Below are 24247 nucleotides of genomic sequence, written 5' to 3' on the forward strand. Positions count from 1 at the left end.
TCAAGGGTTTTTCTTTATTTGTACTATTTTCTACATTGTAGAATAATAGTGAAGACATCAAAACATGAAATAACACGTATGGAATCATGTAGTAACCAAAACAAAAATATATTTTATATTTGAGATTCTTCAAAGTAGCCACCCTTTGCCTTGATGACAGCTTTGCACACTCTTGGCATTCTCTCAACCAGCTTCATGATGAATGCTTTTCCAACAGTCTTGAAGGAGTTCCCACATATGCTGAGCACTTGTTGGCTGCTTTTCCTTCACTCTGCGGTCAAACTCATCCTAAGCCATCTCAATTGGGTTGAGGTCGGGTGATTGTAGAGGCCAGGTCATCTGATGCTACACTACATCACCCTCCTTGGTCAAATAGCCCTTACACAGCCTGGAGGTGTGTTTTGGGTCGTTGTCCTGTTTAAAACTAATAATAGTCCCACTAAGCGCAAACCAGATGGGATGGCATATCGCTGCAGAATGCTGTGGTAGCCATGCTGGTTAAGTGTGCTTTGAATTATAAATAAATCACTGATAGTGTCACCAGCAAAGCACCCCCACATCATCACACCTCCATGTTTCACGGTGGGAACCACACATGTGGAGATCATCTGTTCAACTACTGAGTCTCACAAAGATACGGCGGTTGGAACCAAAATTCGGACTCATCAGACCAAAGGACAGATTTCCACCGGTCTAATGTCCATTGATCGTGTTTTTTTGGCTCAAGCAAGTCTCTTATTGGTGTCCTTTAGTAGTGGTTTCTTTGCAGCATTTCGACCATGAAGGCTTGATTTCACAGTCCCCTCTGAACAGTTGTTGTTGAGATGTGTCTGTTCCTTGAACTCTGTGAAGCATTTATTTGGGCTGCAATCTGAGGTGCAGTTAACTCTAATGAACTTATCCTCTGCAGCAGCGGTAACTCTGGGTCTTCCTTTCCTGTGGCGGTCCTCATGAGAGCCAGTTTCATCATAGCGCTTGATGATTTCTGCGACTGCACTTGAAGAAATTTTCAAAGTTCTTGAAATGGTCCGGATTGACTGACCTTCATGTCTTAAAGTAATGATGGACTGTCGTTTCTCTTTGCTTATTTGAGCTGTTCTTGCCAATATGGACTTGGTCTTTTGTATACCTTGTCACAACACAATTGATTGGCTCAAACACATTAAGGAAAGAAATTCAACAAATGTATAAGGCACACCTGTTAATTGAAATGCAATCCAGGTGACTACCTCATGAAGCTGGTTGAGAGAATGTCAAGAGTGTGCAAAGCTGTCATCAAGGCAAAGGGTGGCTACTTTGAAGAATCTCATAAAAATATATATTTCGATTTGTTTAACACTTTTTTGGTTACTACATGTTTCCATATGTGTTTTTTCATAGTTTGGATGTCCTCACTATTATTCTACAATGTAGAAAATAGTAAAAATAAAGAAAAACCCTGGAATGAGTAAGTGTGTAGACTTTTGACTGGTACTGTATACTAAATAATGTGTGAAATTTGTTTTGATTTAGAATGAACCATTATCATGCACTGGCCTCGAAACGGGGGAAAAAATACATGCACTCTATGCACACATGTAATCGATGCACTTAAATAGCGAATGGAGGATGCTTTTCCTGTGGTTAATTTTCAGGCCAGGAAGGTAGGCTATACTCCTGTTGTAAAGTAAAGCAATATGCTTAATATTAGGAAAGTCGAGAAATAAATATAGTAGGCCTAGTCTATAGAAAGCTAATCGGATCCTTCTCATTTTAAACAAGGAAATCCCTCTGTTTTGTCACGCAATTGCATAGCCTATAGAAATGTTGCACAACTTGAGCTCATGGGCTCTCATGAAGTGTTTGATTAGATTTTCGATTATATTTTAAATGATGTCAGTGATTAGAGGGACAATAGAGTGCTGAGTACCAGGCAGTTAAGCAAGCTTGGTAGGCTACTAATGACCATCAGCAGAATCAGAGCTTGGAGAAGCCTAATTACCGTGACTAAACGGTCACATGGAATTTGACTGTCGTCATGACTCGTGACACGCGGTGTGGTGGTAATATGGTCACTGTAACAACCCTAGTCTGTACCATTGGTTCATTTTTAGATTAGTGGCTTCAAAGACCCAGATTAATGGCCTTTTGAAACAAGGAATATATATAGAGTGACTAATGACTGCAAATAAAGGTCTGAAAGTACTTTCCACATACCTCAGCCTGATGGGAATTTTTCAATTGTTTGCACTACACCAATTTGATTAGATAACCATTTGATTAGTGTTTTCAAATAAGATAACATCAGTAATAACATATTGGCTGATATTTCATATGCCTCTGCAAAGATCTAAATTACAAGTTATCATCCAACTTCTTTAAGCAACTCTGCCCTCTAGAGGACAAAGTCAGACAACATAATAATTTACTGCTGATTAACTGTGTCTTATCATTTGGTAAAATTGTAATTAATGCCGTCAGGTTTGAACCGATGTATATAAACCCTGAATTGCTGATGCTATGTATTGGCCACTAGTCGGCCTATTGGCACTCCTCAGAAGAAGCATGTAGACATTAATAATAAAAGCATTTCTATAACTTCCAAAATATATTTTAACAATGGTAGTTGAGTGCCAAGATGGAGGTCCGGTGGCTTGTAAACAGCGCCCCCTGTCAGTCATCTAAGTGTATATAAATCACTGGTTTGTACCATGCAAAACTAATAACTACAACATTAAACTTCATTTGCAAATAGACTACAAAGTAATAAAAGAGAACACACTAAAAAACGACATGTTTAAATACAACTCTTTATTAAAAAATAACATTATAGCAATTGTTATGACTGAAATCTAATATGGTATGTACAAATTACAATTAGTTCACATAGTAAATAATGACTCTGGCTAAATGCAATAAGATAAAAAATGGTAACCACTGACAGCATTAGAAAATGTACTCACCAAGGTGTCTATTTCTTGTCAGATGAATTCCTTGTTTAATACAGTATCAACCAGATACCGTTAATGACATAAAACATCTTCAGGTAAAACTCTGCACATTGTACAGTTTTACAGTTCTGACTCTTCCACTTTTTCAACAGCGCAAGCCTATCCTTCTTTCCTCCCTTTCCAGCATGAAGTGTTGTTCTTTCCCAAGCCCCGATGACACTCAAACATGTGAATAATCCCTGTTCACTCCTTTCATGTGGAACACAAAGGGAGGTCATAATACACTAGTATGGGGTGTTAATGTGCATATGATGTGGTACAACCTGCTGCCAAATTCTTCCTGGAGGATTAATCAAAAAGCTGACGACTGACGAGAACGGGACACATCCTTAACACAAAGACAAGACTGGCCAGAGAAACAACAAACACATGCAGCACAGTAAAAATACACATTTCATACAAACATCTGATCCCCTGAAATAGTACTGGTGACAATTTTAGGCTCATTCATCCTCCTGTAACTATTCCCCAGTTTATTGCTGTAAATTTCCCTGGTAAAATAATAAGAAGAAAAAAATTGATTATCCAAAGCTTTCAGTATCAAATAAAATAACTAAGCGTTATAATCTAGTCGAAAAAAGTTGATTTAGCGTTAGAACCTTCTAGAATCTTTTTGTGAATGGTGAAACGACAGCACGTACTGCTCACAACGCACCTGGGACTAGTGATGGTTAAGAAAAAGTCACTACTTACCTCTTCATAATGCAAAGTCAACATTACCTACTGTGAAATAAGTAATTAATCAAAACCCATTTAATATTATCAGTGAAGGGCCCTGCATGATCTGACAACATTACATGACTACTGATGATCAATACGCATGGCATATTAATATATCAATCCTTTCTGCTACTCTCTGTTCAACATTTCATCTTCAGAAGGGGGGGACATGAGTCCACTGCTGTTCTTTTATCTGTCAAATCTATCAAATGAAACTTGGAGATTATTAAGGGTTTCCCTGCCATTTTATGCAGTTATACAAGCAGCATATCAGAAATCCTACCAGGACATCAGGCACCTGTTATCAGAACTGTCAGAGTTCTGTTAAACTGAATTATAAGCTCATGCTGCAGACATAAAAGGCTGAAAATCAATGTTTTCAAGAGTTCGTCTCTCCCCCACTCATAAGCAGTGGAAACACTCTACCCTACCCATGAATATCATTAAACATTCAAGATGGATGGATCCTGTCTCCCCTGATAATATGGAGTTATAATTTTAACTCATGAACATTTGTTCAATACCAGAGGTTCTTCATAAATGCTTTTAAATAGCCACTGTCTGAATCTTTACATTTTTGGGGGGACAATATAGCCTTTAAGGAGGATATCATAGCTATTTATCGATCCCTCCCCAGTTACACTTGACTGAGTAAAATGTAATATTAAATTTCACTTACCGGTATGCGACATTCACATCAGAGGGACTTAAAACCAGTCTCTAACTTCTTTCGGATAAGCAACATTTCTAATCTAAATTTGCCTGTGAAAAAACAGCAGGGATAAATAAGGACTGTGAACAGTACACTGTTGATGATTTTTAGAAACACATCTAAGGACCTTTTTAAAAATGAAACAAAATGATCATGGAGTAATATACTACACTGTAAATTGTAACCAGTGCTTTTATACCAAGGCATTGCTTAAGAGAAAACAGAAACCCCCATGCTGCTCTTGCTAGTATCAATGTTATTTTTAAAGTTTTACATATCAGCCTCAAGGTCTTCAAGAACAGTGACAGTAGTAAGAGTAGCATGTGGGTCTCTCTTTTCTCTCATGTGATTAATTTGTTATCATGCACTTGCAACAAAGAAAGCTCAGATGTGAAGGTGCCAAGGCATATCGAGGCATTGCTATAATGAGATTCCTATAGCTGTTTATGTGCAATATATACAGTGCATTCAGAAAGTATTCAGACCACTTCACTTTTTCAACATTTTGTTGTGTTAGAGCTTTATTCTAAAATTGATTAAATAGTCCCCCCCCCCTCAATCTACACACAATGCCCCATAATGACAAAACGAACAGGTTATTAGAAATGTTCACACACACACACACACACACACACACACATACACACACACACAGTTGAAGTCGGAAGTTTACATACACCTCAGCCAAATGCCTTTAAACTCAGTTTTTCCACAATTCCTGACATTTAATCCTCGTAAAAATTCCCTGTCTTAGGTCAGTTAGGATCACCACTTTATTTTAAGAATGTGAAATGTCAGAATAATAGTAGAGAATTATTTATTTCAGCTTTTATTTTTTCCATCACATTCCCAGTGGGTCAGAAGTTTACATACACTCAATTAGTATTTGGTAGCATTGCCTTTAAATTGTTAAACTTGGGTCAAATGTTTCGGGTAGCCTTCCACAAGCTTCCCACATAAAGTTGGGCGAATTTTGGCCCATTCTCCTGACAGAGCTGGTGTAACTGAGTCAGGTTTGTAGGCCTCCTTGCTCGCACACGCTTTTTCAGTTCTGCCCACAAATTTTCTATAGGATTGAGGTCAGGGCGTTGTGGATGGACACTCCAATACCCTGACTTTGTTGTCCTTAAACCATTTTGCCACAACTTTGGAAGTATGCTTGGGGTCATTGTTCATTTGGAAGACCCATTTGCGACCAAGCTTTAACTTCCCAACTGATGTCTTGAGATGTTGCTTCAATATATTCACCTAATTTTCCTACCTCATGATGCCATCTATTTTGTGAAGTGCACCAGTCCCTCCTGCAGCAAAGCACCCCACAACGTGATGCTGCCACCCCCGTGCTTCACGGTTGGGATGATGTTCTTCAGCTTGCAAGCCTCCCCCTTTTTCCTCCAAACATAACGATGGTCATTATGGCCAAACAGTTCTATTTTTGTTCAGACCAGAGGACATTTCTCCAAAAAGTACGACATTTGTCCCCATTTGCAGTTGCAAAAAGTAGTCTGGCTTTTTTTATGGCGGTTTTGGAGCAGTTTTATTCCTTGCTGAGCGGCCTTTCAGGTTATGTCGATATAGGACTCGTTTTACTGTGGATATAGATACTTTTGTATCAGTTTCCTCCAGCATCTTCACAGGGTCCTTTGCTGTTGTTCTGGGATTGATTTGCACTTTTCACATCAAAGTACGTTCATCTCTAGGAGACAGAACGCATCTCCTTCCTGAGCGGTATGACGGCTGCGTGGTCCCATGGTGTTTATACTTGCGTAATATTGTTTGTACAGATGAACGTGGTACCTTCAGGCATTTGGAAATTGCTCCCAAGGATGAACCAGACTTGTGGAGGTCAATTTTTTTTTCTCCTGAGGTCTTGGCTGATTTCTTTTGATTTTCCCATGATGTCAAGCAAATAGGCACTGAGTTTGAAGGTAGGCCTTGAAATACATCCACAGGTACACCTCCAATTGCCTCAAATTATGTAAATTCGCCTATCAGGAGCTTCTAAAGCCATGACATATTATGAAACTTTCCAAGCTGTTTAAAGGCACAGTCAACTTAGTGTATGTAAATCCACTAGAATTGTGATACAGTGAATTATAAGTGAAATAATCTGTCTGTAAACAATAAACAAATAATCTGTCTGAAAAATGACTTGTGTCATGCACAAAGTAGATGTCCTAACCGACTTGCCAAAACTATAGTTTTTTAAATTAACAAGATATTTGTGGAATGGTTGAAAAACAAGTTTTAATGACTCCAACCTAAGTGTATGTAAACTTCCGACTTCAACTTTATGTACATCCATACATTTTTTCAACTTGTACTGAGGTACCTTCAGAAAATTCTTGTGAGGCCAACATGTACGTATTCGTGAGAGACTCACCTTTCCATAGAGGGGTCATATTTGTGTGTAGCCCAAACTGATCGAGTTGTCCTTGTTTTTTAAAGAAAATCACATTTTTGTCCATTAAAATAACATCAACTTGATCAGAAATACATTGTAGACATTGTTAATGTTGTAAATGACTATTGTAGCTGAAAATTGCAGATTTTTTATGGAATATATACATAGGCGTACGGAGGCCAATTATCAACAACCATCACTCCTGTGTTCCAATGGCACGTTGTGTTAGCTAATCCAAATTAATCATTTTAAAAGACTTATTGATCATTAGAAAACCCTTTTTGCATTTATGTTAGCACAGCTGAAAACTCTTTAGACTAGTTGAGTATATGGAGCATCAGCATTCGTCAGTCTATTCTTGTTCTGAGAAATTAAGGCTATTTCATGCGAGAAATTGCCAAGAAACTGAAGATCTGGTACAACGATCTGTACTACTCCCTTCACAGAACAGCGCAAACTGGCTCTAACCAGAATAGAAAGAGGAGTGGGAGGCACCGATGCATAGCTGAGCAAGAGGACAAGTACATTAGTGTCTAGTTGAGAAACAGACTCCTCACAAGTCCTCAACTGGCAGCTTCATTAAATAGTACACACAAAACACCAGTCTCAACGTCGACAGTGAAGAGGCGACTTTGGGATGCTGGCCTTCAGTTTCTTGGCAATTTCTCGCATGGAATAGCCTTCATTTCTCAGAACAAGAATAGACTGACGAGTTTCAGAAGAAAGTTCTTTGTTTCTGGCCATTTTGAGCCTGTAATCGAGCCCACAAATGCTGATGCTCCAGATACTCAACTAGTCTAAAGGCCAGTTGTATTGCTTCTTTAATCAAAACCGTTTTCAGCTGTGCTAACATAATTGCAAAAGGGTTTTCTAAGGACCAATTAGCCTTTTAAAATAATCAACTTGGATTAGCTAACCCAATGTGCCATTGAAACACAGGAGTGATGGTTGCTGATAATGGGACTCTGTACGCCTACGTAGATATTCCATTAAAAATCTGCCGTTTCCAGCTACAATAGTCATTTACAACATCAACAATGTCTACACTGTATTTCTGATCAATTTGATGTTATTTTAATGGACAACATTTTTGGTTTTTCTTTCAAAAACAAGGACATTTCTAAGTGACCCCAAACTTTTGAACGGTAGTGTGTATATAAATATATATTTAAAAAATACCTTATTTGCATAAGCTTTCAGACCCTTCGCTATGAGACTCGAAATTGGTGGTCAGGTGCATGCTGTTTCCATTGATCATTCTTGAGATGTTTCTACAACTTGATTCGACATGATTTGGAAAGGCACACACCTGTCTATATAAGGTCCCACAGTTGACAGTGCATGTCAGAGCAAACACCAAGCATGAGGTCGAAGGAATTGTCCGTAGAGCTCCGAGACAGGATTGTGTCAAGGTACAGATCTGGGGAAGGGCACCCCAAAACATTCTGCCGCATTGGAGGTCCAAGAACACCACAGTGGCTTCCATCATTCTTCAATGGAAGAAGTTTGGAACCACCAAGACCCTTCCTAGAGCTGTCCACGTGGCCAAACTGAACAATTGGGGGAGAGGGGCCTTGATTAGAGAGGTGACTAATAACCCGATGGTCACTGACAGAGCTTCAGAGTTCCTCTGTGGAGATGGGAGAACCATCCAGAAGGACAACCATCTTCTGCAGCACTCCACCAATTGGGCCTTTATGGTACAGTGGCCAGACGGAAGCCATTCCTCAGTAATTGGCACATGACAGCTTACTTGGAGTTTGCAAAAGACACCTGAAGGACTCTCAGACCATGAGAAACAAGATTATCTGGTCTGATAAAACCAAGGTTGAACTCTTTGGCCTGAATGCCAATTGTCATGTTTGGAGGAAACCTGGCGCCATCTCTACGGTGAAGCATGGTGTTGGCAGCATCATGCTGTGGGGATGTTTTTCAGCGGCAGGGACGGGGAGACTAGTCAGGGTCGAGGGAAAGATGAACGGATCAAAGTACAGAGAGATACTTGATGAAAACCTGCTACAGAGCGCTCAGGACTTCCGACTGGGGTGAAGGTTCACATTACAACAGGACAACAACACTAAGCACACAGCCAAGACAACGCAGGAGTGGTTTCGGGACAAGTCTTTGAATGTCCTTGAGTGGCCCAGCTAGAGCCTGGACATGAACCCAATTGAACATCTCTGGAGAGACTTGAAAATAGCTGTGCAGCAACGCTCCCCATCCAAGCTGACAAAGCTTGAGAGGATCTGCAAAGAAGAATGGAAGAAACTCCCAACAAATACAGGTGTGTCAAGCTTGTAGCTTCATACCTAAGAAGACTCGAGCTGTAATCGCTGCCAAAGGTGCTTCAATAAAGTACTGAGTAAAGGGTCTGAATACTTATGTAAATGTGAAATTTCTATTTTATTATAAAATGTAAAACATTTCTAGAAACCTGTTTTTGCTTTGTCATTATGGGGTATAGATGTGTAGACTGATGAGGGAATAAATAAAACAATTTTAGAATAAGGCTGTAACGTAACAAAATGTAGGAAAAGTCAAAGGGTCTGAATACTTTCCAAATGCACTGTATGTATAGATATACAGTACCAGTCAAAAGTTTGGACACACCTTCTCATTCCAGGGTTGTTCTTTATTTTTCTATTTCCTACATTGTAGAATAATAAAGAAGACATCAAAACTATGAAATAACACATATGGAATCATGTAGTAACCAAAAAAGTGTTTAACTTTTTATGTTTGAGATTCTTCAAAGTAGCCACCCTTTGCATTGATGACAGCTTTGCACACTCTTGGCATTCTCTCAACCAGCTTCATGAGGTAGTCACCTGGAATGCATTTCAATTAACAGGTGTGCCTTGTTAAAAGTTAACTTGTGGAATTTCTTTCCTTCTTAATGTGTTTGAGCCAATCATTTGTGTTGTGACAAGGTAGGTGTGGTATACAGAAGATAGCCCTATTTGGTAAAAGACCAAGTCTATATTATGGCAAGAACAGCTCAAATAACCAAAGAGAAATGACAGTCCATCATTACTTCAAGACATGAAGGTCAGTCAATACGAAACATTTCAAGAACTTTGAAAGTTTCTTCAAGTGCAGTCGCAAAAACCATCAAGGGCTATGATGAAACTGGCTCTCATGAGGACGGCCACAGGAAAGGAAGACCCAGAGTTACCTCTGCTGCAGAGGATAAGTTCATTAGAGTTAACTGCACCTCCGATTGCAGCCCAAATAAATGCTTCACAGAGTTCAAGGAACAGACACATATCAACATCAACTTTTCAGAGGGGACTGTGTGAAATCAAGCCTTCATGGTCGAATTGCTGCAAAGAAACCACTACTAAAGGACACTAATAATAAGAAGAGACTTGCTTGGGCCAAGAAACACGAACAATGGACATTAAACCGGTGGAAATGTGAGATTTTTGGTTCCAACAGCAGTGTCTTGTGAGACGCAGAGTAGGTGGACGAATGATCTCCGCATGTATGGTTCCCACTGTGAAGCATGGAGGAGGTGTGATGGTGCTTTGCTGGTGACACTGTCAGTGATTTATTTAGAATTCAAAGCACTTAACCAGCATGGCTACCACAGCATTCTGCAGCGATACGCCATCCCATCTGGTTTTTGACCAAGGAGAGTGATGTAGTGCAGCATCAGATGACCTGGCCTCCACAATCACCCGACCTCAACCCAATTGAGATGGTCTGGGATGCATTGGAACGTAGAGTGAAGGAAAGCAGCTAACACATGCTCAGCATATGTGGGAACTCCTTGAAGACTATTGGAAAAGCATTCCAGGGGACTACCTCATGAAGCTGGTTGAGAGAATGCAAAGCTGTCATCAAGACAAAGGGTGGCTACTTTGAAAAATTTAAAATATATTTTGATTTAACACTTTTTTGGTTACTACATATATTTCTTATTTGTGAGGTCTTCATTATTATTCTACAATGTAGAAAATAGTAAAAATAAAAACCCTTGAATGAGGTGTGTCCAATCTTTTGACTGGTAGTATATATATTTATATATATATATATAGTATTAAAATGATCAACCAGGTATCATTCATTGATGAACAGCTTATGTGCTTGCCTCATATAGAACATATACAAGTATGCAGAGTGATATTCAGGTGTTCATAATAAGGGATCACACTGTTCTTTGTTTGTACGTACCCAAGTATGTCGTTCAGGCCGGCTGCAAACTTTACCTGAGCAGGGACAGGCGTCTGTTGCCCACTCATGTCAGACAGGCAAAGCTTCAATCCTCTGAGAAGCCTTGTGTTGGCGTCCAGGATGTGGCACACAGTGGGTCTTTTGCAAGGCAGGATTTGCATTTCCTACCAAAGTTTACATATCAAATCAGCAGCTATGCTGGTCAGGCCTGGCATCCTGGCACTGAGGTGAGTGTTAACTGGGAAGGGCTTACTATGGATTCTTGATCCATGATTGTAGCACAATGACGGTCTCTTCATTTTAATTTCATATTCACTAACAATACATTTTACAAGTAAATCAAATCAAGGCTCCCTGCACAGACCAAATGGGTGGTTGGTTCCTTATACTGGGAGTGGCACATGGAGTTTGTGGAAAGACTGGGTGACGAGATCTGAGGTTCAGTCGTGTCACTCCCTCACAGGGTGAAGTACCAATGTAACCTTGGCCTAAAATAGTAAAATCTTCTTCCCGCAGGCTTCAAGGCAGGGAGAGCAAACCATGGATCCTTGTTAGGCTGGAACGGATGTTGAGGCATTACTCTATTAGCTCTGCATGTTTGTTGTGGTCAGTAGAGTTGAGTTGACGGGACAGGCACCCCAGCTGTGTGTCGACGACCCCAGTGACACAGCAGAGGTGTGGTATGCAGAGGAACACCCGGGACAACTGGATCAGAGTGGCCCAAAGTGATAACAGCCCCGCCATCAGAGCAGCAGCCAGGAGAGGTGAGCCTCTCTCCAGCCTCCGTTGTAACAGCTCACTAGAGAACAGCTCCTGCCCCTCCAGCTACGAGAACCAGAGATTACACAGGAGTAGGCCCTCACTCCCCTCTTCCAAGGGAACACTAGGGACGCCTCAGCAAAGGCACAGAAATGGTGGCCAGGTAAAAGGGAGGGCCTAATTTAGGCATTAACAAATGGAACATCAGCAACTCTTTGAAAAGGAGGGGGTCAACAATGGTGAGCAAAGTCAACACAAAGATTTGAGAAGTGTGTTGCATTGCTCTCACTTTCTTTCCTCTATGGTCTGAAAAGGTGCTCCCATTTTTCAAACAGACGGGGCCTTTACGTGTTTTAAGTGCAAAAGACAATTCCGTCGCAACACAATGGAAAAGGTTTAAAAAAGTTGTCTTCCAGGGCAGAAATATTTGTTTCCCCACGAAAAACAAAATTTTTTGATACCGAAACAAAACCTATAAAATGCAAGCTGCACTTTGTGTTTTAGGCGTACGTGCAATGGTGGTTTCCATTTTTCTCTCCAGAAATCAGGTGTACACAGCATCAGGCAAATTTTCCATTTAAAACACGGGAACTGGCATCACAAAGCATTAGCACAACTTAAGAGCAGTCAATTCAGTGAAATGCATAAAGGGACACTGTGCAAAGGACCCTTACCCCTGTGCATTCTGGGGTATTTTTGCATATGGTGTTTCCCAGTGTCCAATGGTAGTACGGTGGTGTTATCCATGCTGGTATCCCTTGCTCAAATCTGAAGTGTCTATAGCATACATACAGTAATCATTTTATACAAGAAATGTAACTAAAAATACATACATTTTTTGGGGGGGGGTCAATACACTTCGATTTCTAAGAAAAAGCAAATGGCTCTGGCATCAACAGCACTACTGAGTTCCTCAAGTATAAAGTTGGCAATGATTGCAAAAGCCAAATTGAAAATCACTAATTATCTAAATTAACTTTAACTGTAGTATTGAGAAATGTTTATACATATTAGGCCTAATGCCAGTCAACAGCCTTATCTTTAGTTTAACTCTAAAACAAAATTTGAAAAAGTATATCGTTAAGCTAAACTCAGTGTTAAAATCTATATATACACACACACATACTCTTTGTCCTTGAGAGCAAAAAGAAAGGTATGCTTTTTCAATCCTGAGTCATAACTTTGACATAACTGATTTAACACATTGGATAAATTCCATTTAGATAAACTCCTTTCCTTCGGTCCTTGTTGACTCACTTTTGTGAAACTGATAGGACTGTATTAGAAATGGCTCCACATAGCTCTCTGGAAAGCTAGAAAAGTTTCTAATGGTTTCACTTCTTATCTAGACAGTTCTCTCAGAACCAAAAGGGGAAGTCATCAAGGGACACATTACTGCCATGAAGGGCCATTGTCATTTGGTTTGTATGCTTGATTTCTATCTTTTTCAGTGAAAGAAAACCTAAACTTGACTCAACCATTTAACTGTGGGGCAGATTGTTAGAAATAACTCATAATGCAAACCATGAGAACTTCCGGACCTCAATGACCTCAGTGGCACAGGGAAATTGTGGTATTTCTTGTTTACTCAAAAATAATACCCTCTATGGAATTTGTGGCATCACCTCTATTAGATGAAACCAAAGAGCATAGACTTGTAGACAATCAAAACCATTCTGGATTTATGCTAATATAGCCAAAAAAGTTATTTTTTACCATTTACTATAGTTGTTTTTTTTACCAATATTCTAACGCCAGCAGGGCAATGCAACACATTGTAACACATCGATAACTCTGATATTCTAGATTATCTTGAAATGTTTCATACAAAATATTGTTTCCAACATTGAAAATTCAGATTTAAACTGTGGGTGCTATTGGTGCCAAGCCAAGATACACTGACAACAGCAGGTGAAAATGTTAGCGCTTTACGATTATAAATTGTAAAATTGTCGCAATTATACATATCAATAAGTAAGACATCAAACATACATTTTCAATTTGAGGATATTCCAGGTAAGCTTTGATGTAAATAACTGAATTTCAAAACCTTTCATGCCCTTTTAAACAGTTGCTTGACAAGAGAGACAGGTATACTCTTATTGATGTACAAAAGCAGACTTCAATAATTTACAAGTAAAATTGGCAATGCATTGACATACCTTTCAAAATCAGACAATTTACCTGTATAAAAGATAAATTGTATTGTCTTAAAGCTATATAAGTACACACACCTTCACATGGCTCCTAAATCATGGCATGGTTGATTTATAACCAGTTTTGAGTAAATGTAAGAAATTCAACTGAGAGATGACTGAAATACACTTAGTTTTTTCAGGTCTCAGATTAATCTTTATATCCTTTTATGTTCTACTGCAATGAATAGCAAACAAGACTTCACAAAGCAAATACAAAGGAAGTCAGATTTTTTCCATATTAAAAGCAATCAATTTAGGCCTAGTTGTGATTTACAAAAACACATAATTTACTCTACAGATTCAGATGATTTAAATAGCTTAGTTGAGCAAATAGAAAAGGTGAATCTACTTTGACTTAACCATTTCAATTAAATGTATCCACTTCTTGACATTTAAATAATTCCCATCAAAAGTAAACCACCAACAGAATGTAACACAAGCTATAGGTTAATGCATGCTGAGCTGACAACTTCAAATATATGAAAGGCTTGTTATGGTTGATTACCAAATTACTCTCAGTATAGCATTGTTTCTGCCAAGAAGTTCTACTTGTTGCAAGACAGAAAGACAGCTAAATCATGTAACACAGTGTGGGTGTGTACATGCCATAGTTCTACCAATACATCACACAAGACATTAATGATTTTCTATTTTTTCTCATTTTATGACGCTCCTCTGACAATGACCATAACCAGGTAGTCTTCTTCGGTTTTGGCAAGGGCTTTAGCTGAGGCATCCAAGAAATGCTGTGAAAAATCACAGGGGGGGAAAGCGTGAAGAACTCCTGTGCCGTCCTTGTCACGGCTGCCGCCCACGGGCAGACTGATGACGCCGGCCGCTTGCTTCTGCTTCAGGTAGGAGACCAGGTTCTTCAGAGGCCTCTCGGTGGAGCTCCCCACGTCCTGAAGACCCTCCTCGGAGCTCCCTGGCACAGCTAGAAGGATAGAGTAGCCGCTGGGGCCAGCAGTTTTGATGCGACGGGACACCTCGTCCAGCTTGGGCTGGTCCAGACGCAGGCGTTGGGTGATCTTCAGCTGGGACACCTGGCTACCAGTGGAACCCTCCACCAGTAGTCCGGCTGCCACAGCTAGGTCCCCCTCCAGCAGATGCATGGAGGTGGGGAAGCTGCTGTTCTTCAGCAGGAGCACGCCCTGCCAGGCCTGGCAGAGCTTCTGCCCCCCGGCCTCTTGCTCGGACTGCAGGCTAGACCTGGAGGAGGAGAGGTGGTCAGAGCGGTCCTCCCTCTTTACAGGTCTCTTACAGGAGTCACTGGCTTTGCATTTGCGGTCCTGTTCTGGCTCTGCTGGGCTGAGCGTCCGCAGTCTCTTGTCCCTGGGGCCATGGTCCAGGCTGCTCCGCTGCTCTCCGCCGGGGGAGGGTCTGTCAGAGTGTGGAGGGCTGTAGCGCACCCCGTCCTGGCAGCTGCCACCAGGGCTCCGCTCCATAGAGGTGCCGTGGCAACGACGCACATGTTTGCTGCTGTCCGGTGAGCGGTCAGGGCGACGCCCGTCCTCCAAGAGGTGTCGTTTTCGGACCTGGTCTCGGCTCTGCAGCTCCCGCTCCAGAGACCAGGGTTCCTGTGAACGCCTTTCTAGGTGCTCCGGGGGCTCAAAGGCTGCCCCTCTCACCCGCTCTCGGACCACTAGGCCAGCCCAGTCAGCAGTGTACAGTTCCCTTTCTCTGAAGCAGAGTGTGGGTGGAGGACTCCTCTCTCTGACCCTGATGGCCTCGGGGGTTGGCCGGTGGACAAAGGAGTCTGCCACTAGGTCAAAGTGAGGCTGCAGGTAATGTTGCTGGTAGCGGAGCTCTGTGTCGGCAAAGTCCACCCTAAGTCTCCTCTCAGGACCACCCAGAGGGAAGCCATGCATGTGGGAGCAGGCGGCCTGGGAAGCATCCAGGCTTTCATACTGAATGTAGGCCCACATGTCCCCCTTCCTGTAGTCTATAGACCTGATGGTGCCAAAGCGGTCAAACTCCCTGGCCAGGGCAGCAAGGGGGACCCAGTGTCCAAGACCCCCCACCCACAGCCTGGATGTGGGGGTCGCTTTGCCATAGCCAATTTTGATAGGGTTGTGACACACCACTTTGCCTGACATGGTGATCTTAGCACGGTGAGCCATGTCCAGGTTCTCAAACTTTAGAAATCCATAAGTGCAGTTCTGTCCGCGAGCGGATGTCCGCTTGATGTCCACCTCTGTGATCACCCCAAACCTGTTAAACGCCCTTCTCAAGTCATTCTCTTTCACTGAGATGTTGAGATTGCCAAGAAACAACGTCCTGTTGGCCCGCTGATCATTTTCAGGTGATAAGAGGTCCTCCTCGTGGAAAGCTGCACAGTCAGGGATGAAGGGTGGCCGGGCCCTGGCTTCATAGATCGAAAATTCCATCTCTCTTTCCAGTTCTCTAGAGAGGGGTGGGGGGGAGGGAGGAGGGGGGAGACGACCCAGGGCTAACTGCTGCAGTCTGAAGTCTCTATATCCTAGCCCCGTTGGTGAAATTGATCTTTGGACATGCAAATGTCTGTGCCCTGCAACTCCCACATATGGATCTTTTTCGATGGGTGAGCGGCTCCTACGCCGGTTCGTGCACACCGCCTCAATCTTTAGAGGGCGATCATAGAGCACCAACTTGCCGCGTGCGTGCTTGGCCGCCTTGGCGTTTTCCGGCCTTCTGAAATCCACAAATGCCACCCTTTCGTCGTTAACTCGGCTTATTTTGACACTCACGTCCCCAAATTTCTTAAATTCGTGAAATAATCCATCTTCAATTTCTTCGTCGCTTAACTGAGAACCCAGTTCGCCAATTTTTAGAGTCTTGTACTCACTTTCGTTGCTCGGAAGAGGCCGCAGTTCCCCGCGAGAATTGCTCCTTGTGGTAGGGTCCAGAGCAAGGCTAATGTGTAACTTGCTACTCGAACCAGTTGTGTTAGCATATCCGTGGTTACTCTCAGTTCGACTGGACACATGGCAGTATACATCTCGACTGTCTCTCTTTTCAGATGGTAAACTCCGTCTTACCGAAACACCACTTTTGACAGAACCATTCCCGTTGTTGTCACCTGCAGAGAAAGATCCCATTTTCTTAACGTTACTTGTTGGGTGACTTCCTCCCCGTTCTCGGATATCGTCCAGAATACGCGAGCGCTTTTTCACGGGCGACCTATCTTTGCCTTTCATTTTGCAGTTACCGTCTTGAAAATTATATACTTTAAACTTACTACTCACTGTACTTGTCACTAAGTATAAACATTTGTTTTAAATGCAGCTCACTTCCTCGTAGGCGCCATGTTGAAGGGCTGCATTGGAAGTCCCGCCCAGCTGTGGTGATTGGTGGAATGCGGCTTGCGTGAGAAAAAGGATTGGTTCCACACATGTCACTCTACACAAAATGGGTCACCAGAGACTGGCACTCTGCCAGTTAGCGAGACAGAGTGACGATGAGCAGCGGGTGGAAAAGAGGAAACCCGTTCAAAACGGTGTCATCTGCCCTAATTACAGCCAGACAGATGCCTCAATCACAGCAGCTGAACAAGGAGGATAAGATAGGTAGGCAGGGCAGCACAGCTATCTTACAGGCCTTTGGAGATACAGTATCTACCCCCTTTCATTCACTAGTCAAATACACATGTGATTTGTAAGTCAAAGCACACAGATATAAATGCAGTACTACTCATTTTGCTAATAATAACAGGTGGATGTGAGAGGCACAATAACCACTAGGGGGCAGAGTGGTTCCTCTGATACAGTGCTATGGCACCTGAGGGCTTAGGCCTCCTTGTAATTTCTTGAGTATACCAAGGCAAACATACATGGACTAATACTTAATTGCTAAAAAATAATCAAGAATATGCCTTAAAGCATAGATGTCTCCTGTGATGGAGACAGTGATGCCTTTATGTATGAATGAGCACAGGGCTTTTGTAAGACAGGCGGAATGGATTGCAATGAATTTGCTTTCCTCTTGTCAAAAGCCAAATCAGAGATGCTTACTGTTGGCCAAAAAGACTGTTGATAAGCATCTGATTATAGAAAAATAAGCATCTAAAGGCAAACAAATCAAATCAAGTCAGAGTAAATCAAAAAAGAAGAACATGACCAGCGTTTTAGGTTTAAAGCCTTGCTAATAGGTAACAAATATGTGGCTTGTACTTTACTTACAACTGATTTGAGTTCTGGTAAATTGGAAACACTAACAATTAATTGAAGCTGTCTTTGCCATGGACAGGTAGGATCTTGGTCATCATAAACTCTTGGAACAATGATACACTCTTTTCTGTCACGTTAGTTCTACACGATATACACTGCTCAAAAAAATAAAGGGAACACTTAAACAACACAATGTAACTCCAAGTCAATCACACTTCTGTGAAATCAAACTGTCCACTTAGGAAGCAACACTGATTGACAATAAATTTCACATGCTGTTGTGCAAATGGAATAGACAAAAGGTGGAAATTATAGGCAATTAGCAAGACACCCCCCAAAACAGGAGTGATTCTGCAGGTGGTGACCACAGACCACTTCTCAGTTCCTATGCTTCCTGGCTGATGTTTTGGTCACTTTTGAATGCTGGCGGTGCTCTCACTCTAGTGGTAGCATGAGACGGAGTCTACAACCCACACAAGTGGCTCAGGTAGTGCAGTTCATCCAGGATGGCACATCAATGCGAACTGTGGCAAAAAGGTTTGCTGTGTCTGTCAGCGTAGTGTCCAGAGCATGCAGGCGCTACCAGGAGACAGGCCAGTACATCAGGAGACGTGGAGGAGGCCGTAGGAGGGCAACAACCCAGCAGCAGGACCGCTACCTCCGCCTTTCCGGTGTCCTGGTTTTCCAGGACACCGGAAAACCACTCCAGGACAGAACACAGGCAAAAACAGACTCAGGAAGCAGGATTCGTGACACAATGCAGTTCAAGAAATAGAGTTAAGAAAATACTTACTAAATTAAAATATATATTTCATAAAGTAACACAAGAAAATTACATAACAATAACAAGGCTATATACAGGGGGTACCGATACCGAGTCAATGTGCGGGGGTACAGGTTAGTCGAGGTAATTTATAAAGTGCCTATGCATAGATAATAAACAGTGAGTAGCAGCAGTGGAAAAACAAAGGGGGGTAGAGTCAATATAAATATTCAGGATGGCTATTTCATAAATTGTTCAGCAGTCTTATGGCTTGGGGGTAGAAGCTGTTAAGGAGCCTTTTGGTCCTAGACTTGGCGCTCCGGTACCGCTTGCCGTGCGGTCTATGACATGGGCGACTGGAGTCTTTGACACCTAGTATATAGGTCCTGGATGTCAGGAAACTTGGCCCCAGTGATGTATTGGGCCATACACACTACCCTCTGTAGTGACTTATGGTCATATTCTGAGCAGTTGCCATACCAGGCGGTGATGAAACCGGTCAGGGTGCTCTTCATGGTGCAGCTGTATAACTTTTTGAGGTTCTGGGAACCCATGCCAAATCTTTTCAGTCTCCTAAGGGAGAAAAGGTGTTGTCGTGCCCTCTTAACATTTGTCTGTGTGTTTGGACCATGATAGTTCGTTGGTGATGTGGACACCAAGGAACTTGTAACTCTCGACCCGCTCCACTTCAGCCCCGTCTATATTAATGGGGGGCCTGTTCGGCCCTACTTTTCCTGTAGTCTATGATCAGCTCCTTTGTCTTGCTCACATTGAGGGAGATGTTGTTGTCTATGAACTCCTCCCTATGGGCTGTCTTATCGTTGTCGGTGATCAGGCTGTTCAGGCTGACACTATTGTGTCATCAGCAAACTTAATGATGGTGTTGGAGTCGTACTTGGCCACACAGTTGTTGGTGAACAGGGAGTAAAGGAGGGGACTAAGCACGCACTCCTGAGTGACCCCAGTGTTGCGGATCAGCGTGGCATCGGTGTTGTTGCCTACCTGCGGGCGGCCCATCAGGAAGTCCAGGATCCAGTTTCAGAGGGAGGTGTTTAGTCCCAGGGTCCTTAGCTTAGTGATGAGCTTTGTGGGGACTATGGTGTTGAACGCTGAGTTGTAGTCAATGAACAGCATTATCACAAAGGTGTTCCTTTTGTTCAGGTGGGAAAGGGCAGTGTGGAGTGCGATTGAGATTGCGTCATCTGTGGATCTGTTGGGGCAGTATGCGAATTGGAGTGGGTCTAGGGTTTCCGGCATGATGGTGTTGATGTGAGCCATGACCAGGCTTTCAAAGCACTTCATGGCTACCGACATGAGTGCTACGGGGCGATAATCATTTAGGCAGGTTACCGTCGCTTTCTTGGGCACAGGGACTATGGTGGTCTGTTTGAAACATGTATGTATTACAGACTCTGTCAGGGAGAGGTTGAAAATGTCAGTGAAGACACTTGCCAGTTGGTCCACGCAATGTTTTGAGTACACGTCCTGGTAATCCGTCTGGCCCCGCGGCTTTATGAATGTTGACCTGTTTAAAGGTCTTGCTCACATCGGCTACGGGGAGCATGGTCACACAGTCGTCTGGAACAGCTGGTGCGCTCATGGATGCTTCAGTGTGGCTTGCCTCAAAGTGAGCATAAAAGGCATTTAGCTCGTCTGGTAGGTTTGCGTCACTGGGCAGCTCGCGGCTGTGTTTCCCTTTGTAGTCCATAATTAATAAAATTGATTTATATATATAGCCCTTCTTACATCAGCTGATATATCAAAGTGCTGTACAGAAACCCAGCCTAAAACCTCAAACAGCAAGCAATGCAGGTGTAGCCGCACGGTGGCTAGGAAAAACTCCCTAGAAAGGCCAAAACCTAGGAAGAAACCTAGAGAGGAACCAGGCTATGAGGGGTGGCCAGTCCTCTTCTGGCTGTGCCGGGTGGAGATTATAACAGAACATGGCCAAGATGTTTAAATGTTCATAAAGGACCAGCATAGTCAAATAATAATAATCACAGTAGTTGTCGAGGGTGCAACAGGTCAGCACCTCAGGAGTAAATGTCAGTTGGCTTTTCATAGCCGATCATTGAGAGTATCTCTACCGCTCCTGCTGTCTCTAGAGAGTTGAAAACAGCAGGTGTGGGACAGGTAGCAGGTCCGGAGAACAGGGCAGTGTTCCATAGCCGCATGCAGAACAGTTGAAACTGGAGCAGCAGCACGGCCAGGTGGACTGGGGACAGCAAGGAGTCATCATGCCAGGTAGTCCTGAGGCATGATCCTAGGGCTCAGGTCCTCCGAGAGAGAGAAAGAAAGAAAGAGAGAATTAGAGAGAGCATACTTAAATTCACACAGGACATTGGATAAGACAGGAGAAGTACTCCAGATATAACAGACTGACCCTAGCCCCCCGACACATAAACTACTGCAGCATAAATACTGGAGGCTTAGACAGGACGGGTCAGGAGACACTGTGGTCCCATCCGATGATACCCCCGGACAGGGCCAAACAGGAAGGATATAACCCCACCCACTTTGCCAAAGCACAGCCCCACACCACTAGAGGGATATCTTCAACCACCAACTTACCATCCTGAGACAAGGCCGAGTATAGCCCACAAAGATCTCCGCCACGGCACAACCCAAGGGGGGGCGCCAACCCAGACAGGAAGATCACGTCAGTGACTCAACCTACTCAAGTGACGCACCCCTCCTAGGGACGGCATGGAAGAGCACCAGTAAGCCAGTGACTCAGCCCCTGTAATAGGGTCAGAGGCAGAGAATCCCAGTGGAGAGAGGGGAACTGGTCAGGCAGAGACAGCAAGGGCGGTTCGTTGCTCCATAGCCTTTCCGTTCACCTTCACACTCCTGTGCCAGACTACACTCAATCATATGACTCACTGAAGAGATGAGTCTTCAGTAAAGACTTAAAGGTTGAGACCGAGTCTGCGTCTCTCACATGGGTAGGCAGACCATTCCATAAAAATGGAGCTCTATAGGAGAAAGCCCTGCCTCCAGGTGTTTGCTAAGAAATTCTAGGGACAATTAGGAGGCCTGCGTCTTGTGACCGTAGCGTACGTGTAGGTATGTACGGCAGGACCAAATGGGAAAGATACGTAGGTAGGAGCAAGCCCATGTAATGATTTGTAGGTTAGCAGTAAAACCTTGAAATCAGCCCTTGCCTTAACAGGAAGCCAGTGTTGGGAGGCTAGCACTGGAGTAATATGATCACATTTTTTGGTTCTAGTCAGGATTCTAGCAGTCGTATTTAGCACTAACTGAAGTTTATTTAGACGGAAAGTAGAGCATTGCAGTAGTCTAACCTAGAAGTAACAAAAACATGGATTAATGTTTCTGCATCATTTTTGGACAGAAAGTTTCAGATTTTTGCAATGTTACGTAGATGGAAAAAAGCTGTCCTTGAAACAGTATTGATATGTTCGTCAAAAGAGAGATTAAATCAAAGTTTATTTGTCACGTGAGCCGAATACAACAGGTGTAGGTAGACCTTACAGTGAAATGCTTACTTACAGGCCCCAACCAGTCCATCAGTGTGTTATTGTGTGTTCAAGCTGGAGAAGATGCTGGAGCCCCAGGTGTGGAGGGAGGCAGCCACACAGGTTTTTTGCCCTTGGCCTGGGCTTCGGTGGAGTCATCGCCTTCTCCAGCTACAACAAGATAGACAACAACTGCCACTTTGACGCAGTGCTCGTCTCCTTTATCAACTTTGTCACCTCCATCCTGGCTACTCTGGTGGTGTTCGCCGTGCTGGGCTTCAAGGCAAACCTTATGAATGAGAAGTGTGACATAGAGTGAGTTCAAATCAACTGCCCTATCGGCCATCTAGTAGGGGAGAGTGGGGTAAGTTGAGTCAAAGGGGTAAGTTGAGCCACCCTTGTTTCTAGGAAACCATACACAAAATGAATCATGTAACCAAATATTTAGGAAGAGGTCATCATTTCATGGAGTCTGAATGAAGAAACCACATGGGAAAAGTGGTATGCAAGTTAGGTCCAAAAAACAGAAAACTGGTTTTCACAAAGTCAAATGAATGTATTGTGTTACAAGCATCATGACACAATAACTTATATCTAAACCAAAGTATATATTTTTAAGATTGTTTTATACATCAGTTGGGGTCTTTATAAGCTACCATATGAGGTCCTAAACCTAGCATGAAAGTGCATCCCTGTAGCTATGTGGGTTAATATAGTCAAAATGTTTGCCTTGGGGTAAGTTGAGCCAATGGCTACCATACCCCATACAAACGATGATTTCATTTTGTCAGTTTTATGCATAAAACTGATAGTATTTTTGCAATGTGTCTTGCGTATGAACTCAAGTGCATTTTATTTTTACAGAGAAGACATCTTCATATCCTGTGCATACAGACATAAAAAGGACAGGGGTATCGCCCCCCTTGAGGTTCTCGAGAGAGCAGCCAAGGAAGTGAGAGAAAGGAAGAAGTCCATTCGAGCAGGAGCAGGGGATGAAAAAATTGACTGAATGACATTGAAGAGGTACATTGACAACAACAGAAAAAACGATACCTGTACCTGTGCAAAAGAGAGGCTGTGACAGAGTAGCAGAGGCACACAAGGTCTTATCTGATGACATGGAGTCTGAGCTTGCTAAACATATCAAGAATCTCGCAGACCAGTTTCATGGGCTTAGTAGCCTGAAATGCGGAGAACTTACCTACGAATTGGCACATCCAAACAATATACACAACATTCTAAAATATATGTAGATATTTTTGTTAGAAAGAAAACTATATTTCCCTTGATGGAGTGATGCTGAATGTAAAAAATGGCTCAACTTACCCCACTCTCCCCTAGTGATAGTGGAGAAAATGTAAGATGTCTAATCCAGAATGACACCACTATTTGCTCACGCCATACATTTATTATCATGCCCTCTCTGTGATCAGAGTCAGGACTTCTGCAGTACGTTTCATCTTGTGCACTAACATGATTCGCTGTGGTCCCTTCAGAAATGCAGAGAAGATCATTGGCTACCTGAACTCTAACGTGCTGAGTCATGACCTCATTCCGCCACACGTGAACTTCTCCCAGCTGTCCACCGTAGACTACACTGAGATGTACGGTGTCATCAAGACGGTGAAGGAGGGCAGCTTCAAGGTGCAGTGGGTCTGTTTGTCTGGGCTGTGAGCTCTAAATCATCCAAACTGGGTCTGAATATGATATTCACAACACCATACCAACTAGGCTTTTTCTAGTCATCCTTATGCTGTATTTATTAAACTCCTTCTTGTCTCTTCTGTCCCCTCTCCCTCTCTATCACAATCTCTTGGTCCTCTTTTGCTCCCTCTCTCCTTCACTCTTTTCTTTCTCTCTATATCCATCCCTCTCTCTCTGCAGTCAGTGCAGGGTACAGG

General features: G+C 42.8%; 1 protein-coding gene across 1 annotated transcript; it reads right to left on the minus strand.

Annotated features, from left to right (window-relative positions):
• Window positions 1-2775: 2775 nt before the first annotated feature.
• Window positions 2776-23542, minus strand: LOC129815550 (RNA-binding protein 15-like). The gene is made up of 2 exons (XM_055869469.1): window positions 11003-23542; window positions 2776-4472 (listed from the first exon to the last, which is right to left on the minus strand). The coding sequence occupies exon 1, from the start codon at window positions 17133-17135 to the stop codon at window positions 14622-14624; it is 2514 nt and encodes an 837-aa protein (XP_055725444.1). The 5' UTR covers window positions 17136-23542; the 3' UTR covers window positions 2776-4472; window positions 11003-14621.
• Between the last annotated feature and the right edge of the window lie 705 nt (window positions 23543-24247).

This window comes from Salvelinus fontinalis, chromosome 18 (assembly GCF_029448725.1).
Source record: "Salvelinus fontinalis isolate EN_2023a chromosome 18, ASM2944872v1, whole genome shotgun sequence".
Lineage (NCBI taxonomy): Eukaryota > Metazoa > Chordata > Actinopteri > Salmoniformes > Salmonidae > Salvelinus > Salvelinus fontinalis.

Coding starts and splice junctions, on each gene's coding strand:
- LOC129815550 (XM_055869469.1), bottom strand. CDS start 17,135: ATGAAAGGCAAAGATAGGTCGCCCGTGAAAAAGCGCTCGCGTATTCTG.